The following is a 24,585-nucleotide window of genomic DNA, read 5'->3' on the forward strand; positions in this document are numbered from 1 at the left end:
GATCGCTTTCCTCACATGTGTAGCTACTGATCTGAGACACGGGTAGGCCAGAAACTTCCATCTTGACTCACACTGAGTAGTAGCTCTCGGCGGCTAGTCCCGCTGCTTTCAATGAGGAGTAAGCTACTTACTAATCAGTGTAAGATAAGGGCCCATTGCAGTTAGTGTTGTTGAAGACCTGTTCAGCCCACTGATCACTGATCCCACAAGCCAGCTACCCTGCCAGTGACCCCTCAATAATGCAGCTAGCCAATTGCACAGTGCTATACATGGGGCCACAGATTCCTTCCAGGCGCCGGTGGCAATAAGTTTACACCCAAAGTAGGAAGTCTGGTTACCCTGCTAGAAGGCGCCGATTTTCAACAGAGAGGGCGATTTACCATTGGAACAACTTCCAAAGGGCTGGGGTGGATTCTCCGTCACTGTCAGGTTTAAAATCGAGATTGGATGGGGTTTGTCTTTTTTGAAGACCTGCTCTCGTTCAAACAGGAATTCATCCAGGGATTGACCTGGACCGGGTTATACGGGTTCGCAACGGGTCCGTCTGGCCTTAGAATCTTAAATGCAGGAACCCCGTCCAGGACCAGCGCGAGTGGGAAATGTTGGCGAAGGGGAATTTAGAGGAACCCTTTGGGCCCTGGGGAGTTTTATGGCCACATGTTGCCCTTCTATAAAAATGCAGCTGACTTCAATGGCATCAAGTGGGAATGATGCTGTCTGTGAGTCAGGCAGCGTGTCCAGCCCCGACTGGAGCTAGGTTAGATGTACCCTGCGTTCTGAGCGTACAGTAAAGGCAGGCTATCCTGTTGAAACCGGGCAAGACTTCTGCATCAGAAGCCCGGCCCGTCTCCCTTCCTGTCTGCCCCAAAGGCCTGATCCAAAGCTCGTTAAAGTCAACTGGAGGCTTTCCATAGATCTCAGTGTGCTTTGCGGCCGGCTGCCTAGTATCTCTTTCCATTTTGCCACACACAGTAGAGTGCTGGACACCCCGTGCGACTCCCTCCCGGAGGCTTTGCTCTGGCCTCTACCGGTGCTGCCTTTCCTTCCATTGTGGGTGCTGATCCCATGGCATAGTGACCAAGAATAAAATCCCACCTTTATTCCTACACCTGGAGCATGTGTGTAAGCATCAGATACTGACGACAAATGGGCCTGGTGGGTTAAAAAACCAAGGAAGGCCAGTTAGAATTGTCCATGATCCAAGCTGCAACACTCTCTTCTGTCAAGTCTCTGTCCATTCAGGACCGCCCCATTCTCCCGTGCTGTGCTGAGTTCTCTCTCTCTCCCTTTTCTTTTCCTTTCTTTTCCCATTCTCTCATTCATTTCTCTTTTGGAGGAACCTGTGCGGTCTTTTCTGCGTCTCGGTTTCTCGTTCTTCCTCTGCCTTATTTCCCTCCTCTCTTATCCTGCCCACAGCACGGCCAGCCCCCATATCTGAATGTGGACTCATTAAACTTCCTCTTGGTTAATTATGGCTCCCGGCTACTCACTGCCTTTTTGCAATCTGCACTTGAATGGGCTACACAGTCTGGGGCACTTCGAGTGGCTGCCCCCAGGAGATGAAGGAGGGGGTTCCATTAACATCTGGGAACAGTGCATAGAATTGGGATGCAGGCACATGTCCTTTCACAGTGACTATATTTGTCAAAGTGGGGCAATGCCCTAGATTCCCTTGGATACAAACTCCACTGATGTTACCCCTCTTGGCCCCGGCTTTGTCTTCGTCTCCTCTCCTTGGTTCTCTACCTTTTCACCTTCCTTATTCCAGTCCCTTTCCCCACATCCCCCTTCTGTTTAGATCAACTTCCCCACCCCATCCTACTCACCGGCTCTCACATTAAATATCACAGGGATCAATGACACGTACACAACAGCTGCTCTCATGGTACTTTTTCAGTAGAAAGTGCCCCCCCCCCTTCACACAAACACACACACAAACACACACACACTCTCTCTCTCTCTCTCCTGGCCCAGTGACCCATTCCTTGCTCCAGCAGAATGACCCAGAGATCTGTGCAGCAACCTGAACCGAGTGCATTTGAAATGCTCTCTATTAAAGCCATCCCAAGCATCCAGTCTTGAGTTTCCTAATTTCCCCAGGGTTGCTTTTGGAGTCAGTCGGTCGTTTTACATTCTACCTTTTGGTTCTGTGCTTGTATCGCACCTAGGCTGGGTCTCTGAGAGAAGTGACTAAGCACTATCGCAGTGCGAAGGAGAAGATCTTGCCCTAAATGGCTAGTTTTGGTCCTGCAGCTTGGCTTGTTCTCGTGCCATTTTCTCGCCATTCTTTCTCTTCCTCCTTTCTAGGATGAACCAGAGCACAGATTTTTGCCTGTAAATGTCATTTTGCAAGTTCTCTACCTGTCCTTCCTCTGCAGAAGAAATACCAGCTGACCCGAAATCCCTGTTGCCTTGCAAACTTTATCTGAATTTAAAGGAAATGCTGAAAAACCTCCCACAGATCAGTGCTCATAGGCTGGGCGATGTGACAAACCACATATACCAATAATAAACTCATTGTTATTTATACAGCACCCCTTCCATCCCCTCCCTTCCCCCCCGCCCATCCTCGCCGAGGCGCTCAGGGTTCTGCACGACAGTTCAAAGGCACTAAAACAACATAACCATGTTAACGGAAACCACCCTCTGTAAACAACAGAGATTAATCCAGTGGAGTCCAATGCAGGGGGGAAGGGGATGGGAGTGGAAGGAGATAAATATGGGGGCCTGTAGCCCCAAAATCATGGGAGTAGAAGGGGTGGTTTTAATGTGGGGAGAGTTGATGTCAAGAGGGAGTGGTTGACTCGCCCCTGGGCCAGCAAGAGCTTGATTGACTGCTGTCTTTGGGTCTTGAGGGGTACAACACTAGTTGGCTTCACCACCTCAGCTCCCAGGACCATGGCCCAGACCCTCAAAGATACTTAGGAATCAATGGGAGTTAGGTGCCTAAATACCATAGAGAAACTGGGTCCACGTCCTGAAGACACATTGGTGGGATTCTTAAAGGGCAAGCAGTATATGGGCAAAAATACACATCAGGGATGTCAAGGGCAAAACTCCCATTAACTTCAGCGGGGCCAGCGTTTCGCCCAAGGTCCTTGGCCTCTCAATAAGCAGGTGTGGCAGCCTCTTCTCTTGGCCTTCGCACCCGGGATTGATTGAACCAAAGACCTCCAAGCAGGAGCTTTTCCTGCTTGGGCTGCAGAGCCAGCCTCTGGCACATCCGGGGTCAATATCATTCAGCAATGCCCACAGGGGAGAGACCGATCTTGCAGAATCCACAGGGCAAGAGATGCCTAGTTCTCTATAGGCTTCTTATGCTGTGCTCATCATCAGCGCATTGAGAAAACTTTACTGCTCTAGCAGTGATCTCCCACTTCTGGCTCTGCACTGGCCCCTGTTCGGCGCAGGGCCCATGCGCTAAGCCTCTGCCTCCCAGTCACACATTACAGCAATTGGCAATGGGTCTCTGTGTCGTCCATGTTAAGAGGTGCTGTACAGAGCTGCAAGAGGTAGCAACTTAAGTGCCCAACAAGTTTTATTGATCCTGCTAAGCTAGGGTGACCAGATAGCAAGTGTGAAGAATCAGGACAGGGGGTGGGGGGTAATAGGCATCTATATAAGAAAAATCCCTGAATATCGGGACTGTCCCTATAAAATCAGGACATCTGGTCACCCTATGCTAAGCCCAGGAACTGTGCTACACAGACTTGAAAACCAGCTACCGAGACCTTATCTATTAACAAACTATTTACAGCTATACAGGAACAGAGCACTCCTCTAACGATTAGTGCGAGCTAGTGAGCTTCCTCTCGCTCGCTCTCTCTCTCTCTCTCTCTGTATCCATCTAGCGGCTCTAGCTTCAATCACTATATGCATAATGGTTAGAGGTGAGCAAAACTTTTGTAATGAAACCTGAAACTTTGCTTGGTCCAAGGTTTTGTTACAGACCCAACGCTGGGCTGCACTAGGCTGAAAAGCTTGTGAATGTTTGTGGCAGCTGATGGGGGGCTGAGTAGCTAGGCCTCCATTTAGGAAAGCACTTAAGCACATGCTCACGTCCACCCCACTCCAGAAAAGCACTGACACACATGTTGAACTTTAAACACCTGCTTGAATCCCATTGACTTCAATGGGACTTAAGCACATGCTAAACATTGAACACTTGCTTAAGTGGTTTCCTGAATTGGGGCCCATGTGATTCTGGACCTGATCCTGGGTGGTATCTGTTCCAATTTAGGGTTTGGGGGAAAAATCCATATGATCCTTTGCTGAAAGGGGCAATATAAATTCAAAATAATCTTAGTATTCAACTGTGGTTTTACCTGAATCCCACACTTAAAGCAAAACTTAAGAGATGTGAATCCCTATGGAGTAATAAATAATACTTACAATTGGCACATTCCAATTGTAGATCTCAAAGTGCCTACGAAAGAGTGAAAAATATTCTTGTCCTCATTTTATGGATGGGGAAACTGAGGCACTGCAAGGTTAACTGATTTGCCCAAAATCACACAGCAGGTTGGTGGTGGAGCCGGGAATAAAACATTCTTCTTCTGATTCCTTACCCTGTGCCTATGCTAATGGACCCTGATGCTTTCCTTCTTAGGAGTCCAAAATGGCTGAGTTTCACACAGCTTCACTTTTAGCACCCACATGGCTTAGAAGGTGATGACTGTTTCTGACTATAGGGGTGTTTTGACGACTGGCAGGAAGGTTGGACGTATTGACATTCACTCGTCTGCTACCCACTGATACTGCAGTCATTCTTTCCCCTGAAATCCCATCTCTCTTCTCCCCACCAAGACTTCTGATTTGTAGCATCGGATCCAATTACTGTCGGATCCTAAAATGCCTTTCCCAGAAGCATCCTTGCCCAGATCTGGGATTATAGTGTCCCCTTTTGATAGATGATTTACCCAGGTGGAGGTTCTAAGTAATCTGAGAATACCTGTAATTTAGGACACTTCTTTCCTGTCTCCTCTCTCCTCAAAATTTCAAACATCTAGATTAGAATGCTGGGGACTGAATTTTTGTTAACTTGCATATCAAAGATTTTTATATGATATTGCCAGAGCAAGGTATGGCTTTTGTTTCCTCATTTTTGGCTCTGATGGTGTGTTGGCGGCTGCATGATTTTAGCTGAACCCATCAGAGGTTGGTTTGGAAGTTTGCTGAAACATTTCTTGGGTGGTTCTAACTTTTAAGTGTCCTGTCATCCACAGACTAGTTATATGACTATGGTGTATTCACACATGGTTGCATAGCTGGTTTTGTTGGTTCTGTGCTGTACAGCTACCACAATGAAGAGGCCACAACATATGTTCGAGATGCCGTATTAAACTATAACATCATGAGTTATTTGAGCTTCCTGTTCGATACTAATAACTACAGCAGGTTACCACAAACCCTAGCCAAAATTTTCAAAAGTAGCTAGTGATTTCAGAAGCCTCCGTTGTGGGGTGACCCACTTGAAACACCTCAAAGGAGCCTGATTTTTCAGAAGATGGGTGCTTAACATTTACTGAAATTCAGGCTCCTTTTCAGGTATGTCAAGTTAGGAACCCCAAGCCTAAGCCACACAAGAACACTAGTTGCATCTCAAAATCTTGGTCATACTGATGGTTGCATAGGAGCCTAGGTGATTGCACTGGTATTTACTTTCTCGCCATGCACGAATGACTCTCTCAGAGTTCATTGTCTGGTCAGGATGAATGTGAAATCAATGCATCTATAGGGAGCAGACGGTGTTCTGTGATGCAATCCCAGACTTGTCCTGTGACCTTGATGAGAATGAGTCATTGGTAGACATTGAAGCATTGTATCTCTCTAGTGCTGGTTTCCTTAGTCCTTCCACATTCTCGTCCCTTGATCTGTCAGCTCAGTGATGTTACTATGAATGAAGAACAATGTATTCTGTTACTATACGTGTTGATAATTTGGTCAAGAGGACCTTCCATCCCAAAGGGCTTTACAAGCTTCACACTGCCCACAGGGGTCCCTCCCTACGCCACTGCAGTGCAGCCACCTCTGCGATGAAATATGGCAACTAGTTAGTAGGCAGGAACACCACGCACAGGGCCGGCGCTTCCATTTAGGCGACCTAGGCGGTTGCCTAGGGCACCAGGATTTGGGGGGGCAGCTTTTTGCCACCGTTGGCAGCAATTCGGCAGCAGGGGGTCCTTCCGCGCTCTGGGTCTTCGGCGGCAATTCTGCGGCGGGTCCTTCACTCGCTCCAGGACCCGCCGCCGAAGTGCCCCAAAGACCGGGAGTGCGGAAGGACCCCCCCGCCACAGAATTTCCGACGACGACTGGGAGCGCGGAAGGACCCCCACCTAGGACGCCAAAAACCCTGGTGCCGCTCCTGACCACATAACAGCATAGGTACTGGAACTAAGGGTTCTGGGGGTGCTGGATGATTTAGTTGGGGATTGGTCCTGCTTTGAGCAGGGGGTTGGACTAGATGACCTCCTGAGGTCCCTTCCAACCCTGAGATTCTATGATTCTATGCTGCACCCCCTAGTTTAAAGTGGTTTCCATCACATACAGGCTTTACAGATGGTTCAATGTCTCTCAGCACCCCCCGCTCTACAAATTGTTCCTGTGCAACGGTTGAGAGATGGCTGTAAAGAACGCTATGTCCCGTGGAAACTGCGCGGTGGATTTAGGGCGGCAGAATAGGATTATTCAATTGGAATCTGGCCGGAACACTGGGATTATCTCCCATTGCTCTTGAGGAAAGTGCCACCGAGTGTGCAATGACCTCACACAGGCAGGAGCCTGGTTTTTTACCTCCCATTACGGACATAACTTGGCAGGATTGTCTGGTGATTAGAGCTGGGGATTGGGAATTGGGAATGGAGGCTGCCATTAATTTGTTGTACAATCCTGGGTAAATCCCTGAAGTTTGCTGAGCTTCTGTTTCCCTAATGTGGCAGATGAGGATAATAGCACTGGTGTAGCTTTGTGTGGCTATGGGAGATCTTCTGACGAAAGGTGATATGTATGTGCAAATTACTGTTACAGCTGAAAGATGGCGTCTGCCACAGCCCCGTGTGCATCCTGGGGCACTGGCTGAGTGCAGAATCCCAGGGGAAGGCACCACCTACTGAATGACCAACTATCGTCATAGCAGCACCTTGGTGTTCCTTGAGGGTCACCTGACTAAGTAATGACCCAGCTCAATCCTGCCTGACTTGTGCCATCTGACGAGATCACAGTCTGTTGGAGATGGCTGCAGACTGCGCGGGTAGCGGATGTTCTGCTGGTGGATAGCATCCAAGGCCACTGTGCCAGGGCAGTTTCCTGAAAGCCATAGCAACCGGCTTGTACAAGAATTAGCTTTCTGTGTCCTTTCTGTGTCCAAGATTATTACCGTTATTTATTCGTATTAGCGTAGCCCCCAGGAATCCTAGGTATAGGCCAGGACCTCATTGTGTTCGGACAACAGATTTCCACACCAGCCTCAAATGGTGTCCTGAGATCCTACCCCTCTGCTGCACTGGATGCCAGGGGGGCACAGACTTTTTGATCTATGTTTCTATGACACCTGCCACAATGGGATCCTCATACACGATGGGAGCTCCTACGTGCTACCGGATTATAAATAATAAACTATAACTCGGTTTGTTTTGACTGCGCTGTACTTTTTCGTTGCCATGTGACTTTCACTTCCCTTTCTCTTATCCAGACATTTCCTCTTTTTCTTTCCTTTGGAATTTTTCTTTCTTGCTCTTTTTGGAGGGCTCAGCATATTGCCTTTGCAGCATCACAGGTCCTCGTCTACAGTGCGGATTTTAGGGACATCTCCCAGTGTTGCTTTACCCCCAGTGCTAACAACACTGGAAGTACTAATATAGCCTGGCTGCTGGTGATTTGACTATTGGGTCGACCACACCTGCTGTGAACAGAGCGAGACATCATCGGGTTCCAAATGCCAGTGGCTGGTTGACACTAACATCCTACAAAGCGACTGTAAGGGCGGGGGATTTGATACAATCTTGACTGCATCCAGAGTCAATGAGACTCAGATGTATCTGAGAGTCAGACATATCACCGTGTGGATTTCAAGGACTCTGGACTTACGCCAGTGTACCTGAGAGAAAAATCTGGCACAGCAGGTGCAAATGCATTTCAAGTTAGAATGTGGTGTTATTTATGATACACCTTTGAGGCTAATGGAGTCTCCACCCAACCATGAAATTCACCGCTTTCACGTAGGGCCCAGCTCAAGACCTTATGCACCAGTTAAATTCCACTTAAATCCATAGGGAAAGACACCCATTGACTTCAATGGGCTTTGGATCAGCCCCTAAATTCCCATTTCCATTAGCAATCCTTGATCGCTTTTGAAGGGGCTGGTCTGTCTTTAGGTGCTTTATAACCCTTCAACACAAATAGTTCATTTTCTTTTCATAAGCACATTCCTAAAAGAAAGTTGGGATTTCATTCTTTCATTATTTGAATGGCCTTACCCCTGTGCTCACTTGTTTAAATCAAGCATAAAGCTCGAACTGTTCTCTGAATATTTATGACTAGTTTTTATCTCATGCCATGCATACAAAACATACTTGATTCCTTTCCTAAAAGTTTTTTCAAGTGCAAAATTTTAAAAACATGTGGCTTTTATTGCAGGCAGGAATGGATAACAGCATTCCACACGTAACCACATTAAATGGAACAGTAATATTCATGTGCGTAAGGGCAAAAGCTGCCTTGTTTCCTATTTGCAATTGAACTCTGAAATTAATTAAGAACTAAAAAGGGACTGACAGTCATTAGGGTCTTTTTAAAAAGAGGGGAAGAAGCAGATGGGACCCACACTCAAAAAACCCCTCGACCTCACTGTCAATTGCACACAGAACGTGTACACGGAGCAAGTGTAACCTTCATTGTTATGTAGTGAAGGGGGAGGGTAGTTCTGATGACGGGGGCCTAACTGACTTAAAAGCACAAGTCTCAAGAAGTGGAACTGAGGCTTCTAAGTCACTTAGATACTTTTGAAAATCCCGCCAAAACAATCATCCATTTTGATTGGGTTTCAGATCATCTTAAACATTCATTCTAGGGCAAAAGGCAGAATGCTCACGCACTGTGACTGCTGTGAAGAAAGTAGCACCTTCTGGGCCCGATTCTCTTCGCCCTTATGCTCTTTACACATCGCCTGCCTTCTGTGGAGTTACGCCTGATTTATACCAGTGTCTGTGAGTAAAGAATTGGGTCCCAAATAGGCACGTGTGTGTATGTGTACCTGATTCTGCTGTTGCTGCCGTGGGTGTAAATCAGCAGTAGCGCCACTGAAATCCATGGAATTACACTGGTGTAAATGGGAGGAGAACTTGGCCCAAGGACACTGAGCCAGTGTATAAGCACAGTAAAGAATAGAAGGTGATTCTTCTGGCTCCCAGACACACATTTTAACCACTAGACCAAAGAAGATCTACTGGCCTTGCAAACACCTACGGTGAAATTCTGGCTCCACTGAAGTCAATGGAAATTTTGCCATTTACTTTTGGGGCCAGGATTTCACCCCTAGGATCTTAAGCTCCAGCTGGAGGGAGTCCTCCTACTTCTCACACTGCTGCTAATTACACCTCTACCCCGATATAACGCTGTCCTTGGGAGCCAAAAAATCTTACCGCGTTATTGGTGAAACCGCGTTATATTGAACTTGCTTTGATCCGCCGGAGTGCACAGCCCCGCCCCCCCCGGAGCGCTGCTTTACTACGTTATATCTGAATTCGTGTTATATCGGGTCGCGTTACATCGGGGTAGACGTGTATAAACATCCTTCAATTGGAGCCTGGCTGATGAGTCTGTTGACGACGCACCCAGCAAAATGGAACGGAGTCCCCTCTCTCAGAGGCCTACTGGCTTCTGAAGGGCTAATGGGAGCAAAGGCTTGGTGTTGATGGTCAGAAAAGCAGCTCTGAGAAGGGAGGCGGGCCCGTTGCATGAAAAAAGGACCATTCCCATGTCAGCCTGTTTTCTGGTGTAATCAATCACACAAACACTCCCGTTCAAGCCGATAAAGACTCTTTGGGACAAATGCATCGCTGCAGTTTCGGAGCACCATGCAAGTTCACTCAGTCAGTGGAGTTGTACATGGCGCTCCCAGCCCAGGAGCTGATTTCTTATTGTTTGCCTTGCCTAGACAAACTCCCATTGACTTTTGCTGGGTGCAAGGACTGTCTTTTAAGTCTGTGTTTGGGTAGCCCCTGGCACAGTATGGTTCTGATCCATCCCTGGAGCTCTTAGGCACTACCACAATTCAAATATTAACACTATCTGATCTTTCAAAGGTGGAGGCACTCTGGGGTTATAAAATGTCACAGCCTGTTCCCCATTGGGCCCCGCCTCTGTTGTTTGATTTATGAATGAATGGCACGTCCCTTTCCCCACATGCTGCTCTCAGTTCCCGTCCCTTAACTGCAAAACAGATCCAGACACCCGAATGGCCCTGCTGAGAGATGTTTGCTCCTGAGAGCTTTGGGACACAGTTTGCAATGAATTTTTAATAGAAAGCTTCCTATAGACCATGCATTTACTTCCTTGATGTTAAAGCAAATGGATCTGCTGCTAAATACCAGCTCAATTGAATTAAAAACTACAGAGGATATTGTAAGTGAAGTAATCCCAGCAAGCCGTGATTTAAGGGCTTGCTGACCTCCCTGACACAGGAACAGTAGCTTTAAAGTATTAAGTATTTTAGAAGCGGCACATGCAAATCCTAGGGCTTATTCACTATTAACCTTTTCTAAAATGCACTCGCTGCCAAGGGGGGAAAGCGTAACTAGTAAGAGCTCTAAAACCTATTTCCCACATGTCGATACTTACTGATTTGTGAAGGAATCAAGAATATGCTGAGAGGAGAGTGAAGATCAGAGACTAAACGAGGTCTGTCTGTAGCTCCATTCTTGCCATTTCCACCGCAGCCTCAAGAACGAGAGCTTGGAAAATTCAGTTTTCCCTTACAAAAGGCAGGAGTAGGCTGAGTTTACGAAAGATGCGTAAATTTCTCCCCACTGTAAAACACACATGGGGCCCGATTTCCCTCCCGCTTCCACTGGTATACATTGGGAGGAACTCCACTGACAAGAATGAGGACGTGCTCTTGTGAGTGAAAAGGGAATCAGGCCTGTAAGCGTCTTCTGGTGCTGAGGGTCTGTTGGGCCAGGGATATTCTCTGCGTTGGGGGTTTGCTTTGCATCCCCTTTGCAAAAGGAGCCACCAGGCTACCATGAATTGGGCACTGCGTGTCTCAGGATGGGCACCCGGATCCACTGGCCACCTTGTTGACCGCTGGGCCTGATCCTGCACGGCTTTGCACTTTGTGTCATTCAGACCATGGCAACCTGTGTGTAAAAGGCTCCCAGATCGGAGCCGGAGCAGTTGGCACCCTGGTGCACTCACTTGGCATGGGTGCAAATCAAGACATAAGGTGCAGGGCAATGGTGAATTAGGCTCCTGGGACCCAAGTCTACCCTCAGTTACACAGGTGCAAATCAAATGTCACCAGTGCATCTGAGTGCAGAATTGAGTCCAGAGGGTCTCAGGGAAAAGGATCAAAAGCCACTGATTTGAAATAGCTTGAATTTGCTGCCTTTCTAGGCAGGCTGCATAGCTCATCTTTTCCCCCCAGGCAGTTGAAAACAAGGGGGAGAAGGGACAGCAAACCAGAGCGGGGAATTGTTGGAGTGGGAGGAGGATTTATAAATAAAATAAAGGAGATGTCTTATCTCCTAGAAGTGGAAGGGACCTTGAAAGGTTATCAAGTCCAGCCCCCTGCCTTCACTAGCAGGACCAAGTACTGATTTTGCCCCAGATCCCTAAGTGGCCCCCCTTAAGGATTGAATTCACAACCCTGGGTTTAGTAGACCAATGCTCAAACCACTGAGCTATCCCTCACCCCCAGTGTTTTGAGTTGCATGTCTTGCTAGCACTGGGTTATGTTAAATTGTTCTGTCGCCCTTAGGGTATATTTGGGACGTATTTACAAGTTGCGTTCGGAACACCTAGAGCATATGTTAGATGCCCTTTTTAGCATGTGCAGAAAGCTAAATCAATAAAGTACCAATATGCTTCCAATGAAAACCCTATGATTGTTTATTATGAATATGGTGGCAGCACCTATGACGCTCAGTCATGGACCATGACACCCATTGGTCTAGGTGTTGAACAAATGCAGGACAGAGAATTTACCATCTAAACATCTACTGCATCCCCTCTGTAAATATGGACAGAAGGTAACCCATTGCCCTACAGCCCGTAGGCATAACTCCCATTTCTTTCTGTGGTAGATTGGTCTGTGGGATCACCTCGTCCAAAGTTAGGAATCTGGAGGCGATTTTCAAGGTGCTTCTCTTCTTTCATTTTGCAGGTTTCCCTTTAATCTCCTTACAGAAGCCACCTTGCCTTTCCACTTGCTCTCTGAGCTCCTACTTCCTTAATTCTGCATGTGCCCATGAAACCTGATAAACAGCTCTGTTCATCACACTTGTTACATGTGTGTTCTCAACAATGTGGTCATTGTCATGCAAAATGAATGGTCCTGTCACTTGTAGTTTCTATAAACAGGAAAACAGAACTGGTCACCTTTCTGTTAATAGTTTATGTCTTCTGGGGTGGACTGGTTAGTAGATGTTGTTTGTTTGTTTGTTTGTTTGTTTGTTTGTTTGTTTGTTTGTTTTGGCTTTTTGTGTGTGTCACATTTTAGGAATAACCCCTTAAAATTATGAGCAGAAACTGGCCTTTAAAGAAAACAGAAGGGAATTTAAAACAATCAAATAAACCTCAAATATCAGGATTTTACTTTTGAATCAGATAAACAGACACCTTTTAAAATTCTAACCTACTAATTTTTCTTCTGGAAATGCTGAAAAGGCTTTAATGGTCGGGTTTTCAGACACCCACAATAGAAGACAGATTATCAAATGTGCTCAGCACTCAACTTCCCCACAAGGTGTTCTGGTCTTTTGAAAATCTAACCACTTGTTTAGAGGCCTAAATGTGAGCTAAGCTCCTTTATAGATGGACTCTAAATGCTGTATTTTTTTTCTTTAGCTTTACCATTCACCCAACACAATCCAATTATATCTCTGATGATGTCCTTAAAGTTTTAAAATAGACCTTCGTTCTTAAAGGTAAATATTACTTTAAAACTAGATGATACAGTATTTGACAGTGCACACTCAACCTTCATTCTCATATAGTGATCACCGTTGAAATCACTGATAAAGGGCAACTAATATTTTTTAAATAACTTATTTAACTTGGCTGGCTAAATGGGATTTGTAGCTGCATGATTTTACCTTAGCACAACTTCTCTTATCCTGTTCTCCGTCAAGTCGTGGTCCTTTTGCCATTAACTTCAATGGGACTGGTATCTTCTGATCAAACTTTGAGCATCTTTCAAAGCTTCACAGTGGAAGCATGCAGCCTGACAAAGCAATACAAACCTGACTCCAGTGTGGAAGCAATTATTTAAGGCATTTAAACCAAACACCAACTGCCATGTACAATATCAGAGAGAAAAGATGCGGGTGGTAATATCTTTTATTGGGCCACCTTCTGTTGGTGAAAGAGACAATCTACCCAGAGTTCTTCTTCAGGTCAGTATCAAACAGTCCAGAGGCAGCCCCTTCTTGGCTATTTTGGGGTTTGATCTATGAGGTTCAGTGTTAAAATAAGGGTTTGTAAATTACACACAATAAAACAAATCTGTTTCTCTAATAGGATCATGCACAGAGGTTTCCTAAAGCTCGGGGAATTGCACCTTTCAGGTGACTGTCTATCTATCCTGAACTTAATCAGCTCTCTCTGAGTTACTCTCCCTGAGATATGACAGGCTGGAGGCTTTCAAAAAACAGCCAATGAAAAGGCCCAGAGACACAGACAGCTTCCATCTCCTGTCAGCCAGCCCTCCACCCCCGACCCTAAAGCAGGACACACCCTCTTCGTAGAGTGTGTTACCCAGTGTCTCTTCATGGGGATGGAGAGTGGGGTTTGTGCATTGGGCAGAAAATGCCTGAATAATCTTTCAGCTCCCCAATGTAACTGAACCAACCACTGGAAAAGACTCTTTCAGACAGATCAGAACCTACAGCCCTTGATGGGTTTAGCTAAAATCAGTGATTTCATCTAAATACCTTCCCAACTATAAAACCCATCCGGCTCCCAGCCACCCACCTTCTAGCAATTTACCCACAGAGAGAGGTTTTTTTTTAACTGTTTAGACTATAAAGGAGCATCGAAATATGTTAACACCTAAATCGCTCCTTACCTGAAAATAAAATCCATCTAGTACATTCCTCTATAGCCAAAGCAACAGGACCGATTCAACCAAAGGAAACTCCCGATGGGTCTAATTCCGAACTGCACCGAATAACGTATACACAGGTAATTCGGTTTAATCGAACATGTGTGTATATAATGCCTGCACGAAACAGGTAGAGCTGGCCTGGAAGAGGCTAATGAGGCGCGTGATTTAAATGCTCAATAAATTCAAGAATTTCCCTTGACACGAGTATTAAAATTATGGCAAATATGTTGATTTCTGTTGCAGAATAAGTCAACCTCTATTTTAAAACATAATAATGCATTCGGTATGCAGCAACTTGTTACTGAAGAGAAAATTGTTTTCGTGCTCGATTTATTCTTTGGGGGGGTTCTGATTTGTATTACATTATTTCCCCATAAATACATGCTGGCTAAGGAACGCATTGCCCGTAGGAGTTGGGGGTATAATAGGCGATCAAACCATAAAAGATTAACCCTCCCCTGTTTGCAGGATGCAAACAGGATCGCCACACCAAGCACGGCAGGTCGGCGAAAGAAAACGATGCACATGGCCCGGGGAGCTCCAGGGTTAGAAATGAAAACAGAAGGGGTGGGCGAAAAGTGTGTCTATTGCAGGGCGCATTGGAAATTGCATTGGCTTTTGCTAGGGTAAGGGACTGAAGGTGGTTTCATTCCATAGGGCATTTCTTCTCAAAACACCCCGGGCACGTACTGGGTTTAGCAGCGTGGCTCCTGCGGAGATGAAAAGAGAGCAAAGGCAGTTGGAGCGGTAGATTTCAAAGAATATTTGCTCCCCAAGCAGAAAGGGGATCGGAATTGCAATGGGGGGGGGGATATTTTAGTAAAAGCCTCCGTTACTCAGGAGAAACCTGTAGAGCAACTGAGAAATAAGGCAACTAGCGGAATCGCTGGAAAATGTGCTCCCTGCAACTGACTTTCTGCATGGTTTGCCATGTTGTATGTAAGAGCAGTCTGCCCTGTTTTGTATACAGTGCAGTCTGTAGCACTCTGTGTGTGTACACACACGCACCATATTGTGTATGTATTAGAGGGAGAGAGAAAACCAGCATTTATCTCTGGCTTCTCCAATAAACCCACTCAGGTGCATTAAACCCCTGGTGAAATTCTCGTGAGCTGCAGCGTATAGAAAATATTAGACCCGAGGGTCTGGGATATCTTATATTATTTATTTATTTATTTTAGGCGTGGAGTTAAAGTGCAGCGAAGCGTTTGAGGGGGTTAATTGGGGAATGCCCCGGGGCTGGCACTGGGAAAGTTTAGCTGTGAGCTTCGGCGAAGTCAATCACCTGGCAAATTTTATTTGCTCAGATTAGCAGATCAGAGCCGTTCACAATCAGTGAAAATATCAGCGATCGTTGGTGATTCACACCACTTAGATCTGGATCCTTCGAATCCGTTTCCACTGACGGGACGTTCCCAGCTGGTACCGACCATTTTAAACCGCTTCCTTTTGAGTTTAAGTAGCCTGCAGGGTTCGATCACTGGAAAGAGATTGAAAAATTAGACATTTCTTTTCTGCTTTAATCTCTAAAAACCAGGTGCTCCACAGAACTCGGCTTCTATTTAGGCTGCTAAATAAACCAGCCAGATTCTCCCCTGGCAGCTGCTGAGTGAGATTTTGACAATCTGGCAATTTCTGGGAGGTCAAATCGTGTATAAAACCTGCCCTGATCAAAACGTTCCTGTTAGAAAAGCAACTGAAGCTCACTGGAAAGAGACCCCCATCTCTTTCTCATCATATTAACCGGGAATAAATCGAGGGGGGGGGGGAATAAATGTATCTAGTTTAACTTAAAAACAAACAAATCCAGACAAATCGAGTTTAAATGTCAAAATAAATTCTGAAAGCCAGAGGAATGTTCCTGTATCCCCCCCTCCCGTGTGGTTGATCCCAAAGATTGCGGCAAATGAGCCTGTAACACAAAGTTTCCCTTTCGGGGGGGAAGTCTATGGAAGCTTTCACCGGGCAGATGAAAGAGACGGTGTCTGTGTCTCTCCAGTGGGGAGAGAAGGGTCGGTAACAGACTTTCCCGGGGCGCAGCGCCGGATCTTTGGGGAGCACGTGGGTCTGATTGGACAAAACTGGCGGGGCACAATGGGAACCTCCTGGCTGCAGAATGTAACAACCATCCTGCGGCTAGTATGGGACTCATCGAGGGAGCCAGGTTTGGGGGGCCGGGAAGGGGGATTGTTGGGGAGGCGTGGTGGGGGGCACACGGGGTGCGGTGGGTCTTTGATTCGGCACAGGATAGAAAACGGAGCCGCCCAGAGCTGGCAAAGCTGCTCCCAGCGGCCCGGGTCCCTTTGCTCTTAGGGCGGTTCAGAGACGTGGCTAAAGCGCCAACTAGCGGCTGAGTCGAAGAACTTCACTTCCTCCGCCGTTCAGCTTGGGTGTGGCTAACCCGCCCTTCCAGGTTTTCCAACGCGCAAACGTGGGTGGGGGTGACAACCCCCCCCCCACTCAACATCTGTGAGCCCCTTCCCCGCCCCCTCCCCCCAAACCACGCCCTTTAAATGGAGCCATGGAGGAACTTGGCTTCGTTTGAAGATACCCCTTCTAAAAAAAAATCTTTGGAAGAGACAGATCATTTGGGTCACATCTATCCACCCCCTGCTGCCAGGGCTGTATTCAAATCTCTCCCCCGTTACTGGGTTTATAAGTATAACCAGACATTGGTGCTTTCTGTGGAACATGGCTATGCCGATCTCTTTTGTTGTGGAAAAGAACAGGGATGAATCTACGGACCTTAGATTTTCACCTAAAAAGGGAAGGATTGCAGCATTGTTAAGAGTTGATTAGACACACACGTCAATTAAAATCACAGCTGTGAGACAAATAGAAATCTGTTCGTCTGGATTTCTCCCTTTGTGATTTCAGCCAGCCGTCCCTCCCCCCCTCCGCACCCCCATTCAATTTTCCACGATTGTGTTTCAAGATGGTCTACGTTTGAGGTTTCTTTTCATTTAATGTTCATTACGGAGAAGTCTAAACACACACACACACACGCACAGAAAAGCAACTTTCAACATGAGCATGTTTGGATCCGTTTTAATATATAACCAAACCATTCACAGAGATTTGGTTATTGAAAAATCATAAATCGGCTTGGAAAGCACAAGGAAAAAAATGTTAAGCTTAGTGAAATTGACATGGGGTTCTTCTGTTTAACAAACACTGCAATGTTGGCTCCTTAGTCAATTTTCTAGATTAGAATTCTGTAGGAAAGGATCAAAGTAAACAATCGTATGAAATGATATCGAGAAAAGGTTCCAGGGAATGGATAGAAATTGGAGGGATTTGGAAGACAAAAGCCCCTAATCGAGTTCAATGTGTCGGTGCTGCCGCAGCCTCAAACCTTCTTTCAGTATCTACGACCTCAAAAGAAAAGTGGCTCATAACCAGTGTTTATTTATGATGGGGGGTGGTTTTTTTTTTTTTACATAGTCCAACGAACAGTTTACCCAGCCCAGAATCTAAACAGTTTCTGATCTGGTGTAGACTGAATGGCTTGCTACAGAGAACATGCCATGTCCCATAAAGGAATTTGTAAAACCGACCAGCGAAGCTGTTGAAGTAAAGCAATCGATTCACCTCCCTGGACATGATGGTGCAGAAAAATAACGTCCTTTTAGAAATAAGTCAGCAGTTAAACTGTGTGTGATGGTGCTTTCATTTCCATTGGACACATTAGTAATATTTGTGTTCAAATGCGACAAAAACACTATTTTATAGACTATTCTGCGGTGCATTTCGTTGTAGCGGTTTTATATTTTATTAGAAAGACGACACATCTGTAAAAAAAACTGTATGCAAATATGAAACAAAAACTACAAACGATCAATTAATTTTATTCTCACAGAATCAGTATCATTTTGCCCCCTACAGATTTTCTTGTTAAAATTCCATTTTGAAAACATGTATTTCCCTGGTTTTAAATCCAAACAAATGCATTGGGAATGATCATGATTATTACTGTTTTAAGAGTTGCTAAAATAGACATTTTAAAAAAAAGGATAATGGTAAATAGGATTTTGTCCTGAAACGATCCGCTTTTCTATCTGTGCCTGTGTCAATTTCATTTTGGGAAAGTAAGATAGCGGAGGAAGCATGTTCATAAAATAAAAGCCCCCAAACTCCTTTGCACAATGTATTCTTAGGTCCAGATGTCAATGTCCGTCTGGAAATGCATTTCACACTGGCTAAAGCTATCCGACCTGTTGCGGGTATCAGACTGATCATGAGGGCTGTCGGTTGTGTCCTTTTGATGTTACATACACAGCAGTGAGTTGATAATTAGTAAATAATCTCTAGATCTTTTTCCTTTGGGGTTGGACCATTTTAAAAACGCCTAGCAAATCGGTCAGTCTCGCTGCCAGCTCGCTAGCGCTTTGCGAAAGCAGGCACCGCTCTGCGGTTTCTTGGAGAGGTCAATTCTCACTCGTTTCTTATTTTGACCCTTTATTTTGGAAATGGCTGGACGCTGTTTGGGGCGGCAGGGCTGCGTCTGGGCTTCAGACACGTTTCGCTGCTGGAGTTTGCAGGGTAGGATGCAGACGGGCATCTAGACGGACTCTGGGGTTAAGAGCCACGTGTCTCTGCAGCGTGTGAAAGTTTGGGGCGACTCAGAGACAATTGCCGCAGCGGGTGGCGTCCTTGTTGGCTCATTTGCTCCGTCCCGCAATAGGTGAGGCTATAAAGCAACGTTTTAATTGGCTCCGGCCTCTTAATGAAGCGCCGCTGAATGGAGCGCTCTGTCTAGGCGTGTTTTAATGTGCCACCGGTCCGCTAGGTGCGTGCTCCTTCCAGGCTGGGGCTTGGGGGGGCGGGGCTTCCCGCAGAGATCCCGCCCCCTCGCCTCCTCGCTCCGCCCCCTCCTCCCCTTGCTTCTATCGCTTTCCCAGGCAACGTGTGCAAATGGGGGTTCCCAGCCCTTCCTCTCCATTGGCGCTCCTCCCCGTCAGTCAGCGAGCCGCTCCGCCCCCTGGCTGCGTGGAGTAAATAGGGTATCTCAGAGTCTGCCTGCGGACACTTTGGGCTGGTTTCAGAGCTCTGAAGGGCTCTCTGGTGAAAGGGGGGCAGCGTCAAAAAACCAGCCCCCACCTGCGAGCCATAGAAGTGGGGGCGGGGGAGCCCAGGTGTTCAGGACTGGGGCCCCACACCCAGTGAGGAACGGGCAGGAGAGGACGGTGGAGCTGTTTCTGGGACGTCCCTGGCATCCCTTCTGGGGGTTGGCGGGGGCGCGTCTCCTCCCAGGCTCGCTGACTGGTGGCTGGGCCCTCGGGGGTCAACTCCCGCAGCGCTGCACCTTCGGGGGGCAGAAGTTTGGCTGGAGGAAAGGCCCCAGCGACCGCGCACCGGTTTGCAAAGCGGCTTCAGCACCAGAGAGGAAGGAAACCTCCCGGGACCGAGCGTGGGCTCCGGCCAGCTCCCCGGCAGAGCGCCCGGAGACCTGCCCCCGTGCCAAGGGACCCCGGGCGCGCCCAGGCTCCGTGGGCAGAATCGCCCAGATCCGGCAAAGAGGGGGACTCGCTGCCTGACTCCAGGGCCGGCTGCTGCGGGCAGGGAGGGAGGAGAGAGCCCAGGAGCTCGCCACCCGAGCCCTGTCTCCACGCGACGCCAGCCCGGCGCCGGAGCCCACGGGTGACCCTCAGGATCCGGGGTCCCCCTTCGCCCCAGCTGTGACTCGACCTTTCCCCCGGCTCCTTTGGCCTGAGGAGGAGGCGAAGGGCGCTGCGAGTCCCAGCCCCTGACACGGCGGAGGCGCGTTTCCTGAGCGCAGGTCACACCCCGACTCCCTCGGCCGCTTCTTCTTTTCCTGCTCTCTATAAAGCGCTGCCCCGAGAAGCTGCATCGGACCCGGCCGGCCCCTGGTTTGGAGAGGGCAGCTGCGCGCTCCGGGCGCCTCTCCCCAGCTCCCCCGGCCCGCCAGCCCCTCGCCCCCCGCGCCCCTCGCTCGCCGGCTCTCTAACGCCCGCTGTTGTGATGCGTATTCCCGTAGACCCCAGCACCAGCCGGCGCTTCACACCTCCCTCCACGGCCTTCCCCTGCGGTAAGATGGGAGAGAACAGCGGGGCGCTGAGCGCGCCGGCGCCGGGCTCCCGAAGTCGGCCCGAGGTGCGCTCGGTGGTGGACGTGCTGGCGGACCACGCGGGCGAGCTGGTGCGGACAGACAGCCCCAACTTCTTGTGCTCGGTGCTGCCTTCACACTGGAGGTGCAACAAGACCCTGCCGGTGGCCTTCAAGGTAAGCCAAGGGGCGGGGAGGGGGAGGCAGATGTTTCCAGACCAGCCAGATGTGGCTTCTTCCAAAGGGATGGGCTAAAACCCTGTCCGATCCCCCGGAGCAATGGCTGGGGACGGGAGGAGAAGGATGAGAGGCTTTTTTAGGGGCGAGGATACGTGGGGAGAATCTTACCTACGAAAATCAACCTTAATATTTACACTCCAGCTCCCGCCCCCCTTTCATTTTAAATCAATTCTGCCTTCACTTTCGGGGCGCGTATTTATTTTTAATCAAGCTTTCGCGTTGCCCTGCGGTTATAATATCTCCGATATTGCATAGGGTTAGGAGCTCTCAGGGAACTTTGAAGTTTAATGAGAGTCGAGGCTAATTACCTAAGTGGGAGGGGGAAGATCTGCTCTGAAATAATAAAGGGAAGAAGTGAACTGCAGAGACAACTGGGCTTCATTAAAGGGCAGCTTCTTTCCTTTCCATGTTGCTTCGTCGTTGCTTTTGTCCCAGTTGTAATTCACTCAGTCAGTTGGCTCCTATGGGATAGTTAAACATTAAAAATCGACCGGGTTTCTGTTTCTGGATGTATAGACTGAAGGGGGGGGGGAGAACTATGCGAGGAAGAAAGATAGCAGACATATGTGACAGTCACCTTACACAGACCCAGATCTTTCACCACGGATCCCAACTAAGAGACCACAAAAGTCTTTATTCTGGATTCATGATCAGGCCAAACAATAAAGGCGAAAATAAATCTTTCGCAGTCAACTTGAACGCAGATCCCTTAAGGATTTATGGAGTTTCTCTTCAGTTTCTTAGGAAGAATGGGAGGGTATTAAAATATAGACTTGGGGGGAAAAAACAAACAAACCAGAAACTGAGGGCTGGAGTTAATAAAGGACGAAAACCTTTCAGAGCACTGTTTTAGAGCGGTTATAGGCTAGCTAAGGAAAGGCTACAGAGAAAAGGTTCTTTATGGAGGACATGTAATTTTTTTGGCTATTGCAAAAAGTAATTATATGTGTGCGTTAGGGAGATGTGACTAGAAAATGTATCTGATCTGAATGTATGGGAAAAGGAGTTAATATAAAAACGATATAAAGAAACTGAAAACCAAACCCAACAAATTCAAAACTGTGTTGTCGTGTTTTGGGGGCGGAGGGAAGTGATGAATGATCTTTTAAAACTTGAGTTTAATTTCTTTGACTCAAATGATAGACCGACAAGAAAGCAGACTGAGCAATAGCAAGAGAGAAAACCAAAGGGGCTTGACATCATTGGTGCAGATAATATTTTAAGAGCACAAACGTTTAGCAAATAAGCCTGGGGAAATGATCAAAGTCAGAAGATACATTTCAACTCTCGGAGTGTAAATATAACGTTTGAATGTTGTCTCCCCTCTCAAATCAAGAAAAGGCTGAAAAAGAAAAAAATAATCCCTGCTTAAAAAACCGATGATCTTAAATAATATGGAGATCTCTCGCTACACGAGAGATATTGAAAGTCGATGGAAAAATATGAGTTCCTTTATTTCTGAGAGTCTGAGTTTTCCAAAATTCTAAAGCTTAACAGAGCTACATCCAACTGAAATCAAAGAAGAAACCTGGTAGGTTTCGATCCAAGGTAGTTAGAGGGAAACTGTCCTTTTGCATAATAGCAAAAATGATGTCGCAGCCCCTAAATTACGTGGCTTTTAAAATATTCTTCAGCTCCAGCGGTTTATTTGAATCCTTTTACAAATAGGTATTTATATAAACTAGCGTGGGGCAGAAAAACTCCCTTTAGCAATTATTTTAAAACGAATACAGGCTCGGCTGTATTTTATAGGACTGAAAGAGGATATTTTGTGTCGGCTGCCATAGCTGTTTAGAATAACAGATGCACCTGGCCCTTTTAAAGAATGAAATCTTGACAATATTTGGAATGATTCTGTGGAATTTTCTGTTAAAACTGCGTGTGTTGTGGCGTGTGTAATAGACAGCTTAGCTTCTGAAGTGGAAATTAAAGATGAAATCCTAGAGTATGTAACTGAGTTACATACAATGGAATTCTTGACATGTAATTCTCTTCCATACTTGGATAGTGCTATTAGCGATCATCGCAGGCCGATTATATAGAGATATATTTCTTACAAGAGAAATCCGACTGTTTTCACTCAGGCAAAATTTTCACTGAAAATTGTTTGCATTTTAACAATATTTTGACTCTGACTTTAAAAAAAAAAACAACCCAGGAATTTCAAAATATACAAATCCACCTATTAAGAAAACAGGGGGATCATTCAGCTATCAGGACATAATTTGCCAGTTTTATTTGATGAAAGGAACTTGAATTCTTTTGAATTTTCCCCCAAAGAAATATATTTCAGTTTTAATTAAAAAAAAAAATCAATACTTTTTTCTACTCAGAATGACAATTCCTCCTGTCTGGTTACAGAATGATGAGCCTGCTTTGATCAGCTTAATAATAATAATAATAATGAATAGTATCAAATAACTTTGTTGCACTGATCTTTAGGTGGTAGCCCTTGGAGATGTACCTGATGGGACTGTAGTCACAGTCATGGCTGGAAATGATGAGAATTATTCTGCAGAGCTCAGAAATGCCTCCGCGGTCATGAAAAATCAAGTGGCAAGGTTTAATGACCTCAGATTTGTTGGGCGAAGTGGCAGAGGTAGGTAACGGTCTCCTACGTAACTCTACAAGGCTTTGATTTTAAAGCAGCTGCAAATCAGCATGGAGATGTCTTTGTAGCTGTGGAATGGCCTTCTAAAGTGTGGGGAGGAGGGGAAATCATTTATAACTATATGTGATTTCATGAGAGGCACCAGAATTGCCAGCTTTGGAAATGAGCGATGCGGGACTTAATCATGCTCCCCATGAAGTCAATGGAGGTTTTGCCACTGCTTTCAATGGAATCAGAATTGGGCCCATTCAATTATTATTAGGGTCAGTATACGCTGGATTCCACTGTTTTGCATTGCATTATTCTTTTGGGCTTTACCTACATTTATGCACAAAAGTCATACGTCAAGAGGGAAAGCAATCTATTTTTAACATACGAAGCTGTTGATTATTGTAACCTAAATCTACTCGCTTTCGTTTCTCACCCTTCCACACTAAAATTGCACAAAAAGACACGTATCCATTTTTCCAGACTGCAGGCCTGATGCAAAGCCCATTAAAATCTATGAAAAGATTCCCATTGGATTAGTCCATAAATGGATAGCAGCGTAAAGGTCCAAATGGCTCTTCGGTACCACTTTAAACACAGTCACTTATGCTGCGTCTGTTCAGGATTTATAAGAAGGGAAGTAAATATTTGCAGTGACTAGACATAGTCAACACAAGCTTATAATTATTATTAGAGCTTGTAGATGGAGAGTTTGAAGTGTGACTAATACTATTCCCCTACCCTACCCTCACCCCTCAAAGAAAAGGAAGTTATTGGTAAAATATATTGTTGAATATTATAATCAATTTACGGTCCTTCCAGGTTCAATGCTAAACTTATTAGAAGACGAGTTAAACAAACAAACAAAAAGATTTGAAACTCTTGTGAGAAGAAATTCCAGAGTGCAGTATATACCCTGACATAGTGTCATATTCTAAAGGTATGAGACTAACCTAATTTGTTAAATTTAATAGTTATAGGACGTTAAAGCAAGACAAGTTCAAATTAGAAATAAGGCACAACTTTTTAACAGGAAGAGTGATTTACCATTGGAACAAACTACCAAGGGAAGTCTTCAGAGCAAGACTGCATAGAAGATATACTTTAGTCAAGCATGTTATTAGTCTTAATGCCGGACTAACTGGATAAAATTCTATGGCCTGTGATATACAAGAGGTCAAACTAGATGATCTAATGATCCCTTCTGGTCTTAAAAAGCTATGACACTATAATTTAACCTTAAACTAATCATAATGCATAATTTTTAAAAACAACCATCAATGAAATGACATTGTGCTATATCACTAACTACAATTCTAAACTATACAGCAGGCCAGACAACTTTTGAAGGCAAGTATTA

General features: G+C 46.1%; 1 protein-coding gene across 1 annotated transcript in view; it reads left to right on the forward strand.

Annotated features, from left to right (window-relative positions):
- Nucleotides 1-20,148: 20,148 nt before the first annotated feature.
- RUNX3 (RUNX family transcription factor 3) overlaps nucleotides 20,149-24,585 on the forward strand; it is a 58,304-nt gene continuing 53,867 nt past the window's right edge. Inside the window, exons 1-2 of the mRNA XM_024203687.3 lie at nucleotides 20,149-20,563; nucleotides 23,069-23,225. Of these exons, the coding sequence (XP_024059455.1) occupies nucleotides 20,303-20,563; nucleotides 23,069-23,225 (418 nt within the window). The 5' untranslated portion in view covers nucleotides 20,149-20,302. The remainder of the gene's footprint in view (nucleotides 20,564-23,068; nucleotides 23,226-24,585) is intronic.

This window comes from Terrapene carolina, unplaced genomic scaffold, assembly GCF_002925995.2.
Source record: "Terrapene carolina triunguis isolate 2854851 unplaced genomic scaffold, T_m_triunguis-2.0 Scaffold236, whole genome shotgun sequence".
Taxonomy (NCBI): Eukaryota; Metazoa; Chordata; order Testudines; family Emydidae; genus Terrapene; species Terrapene triunguis.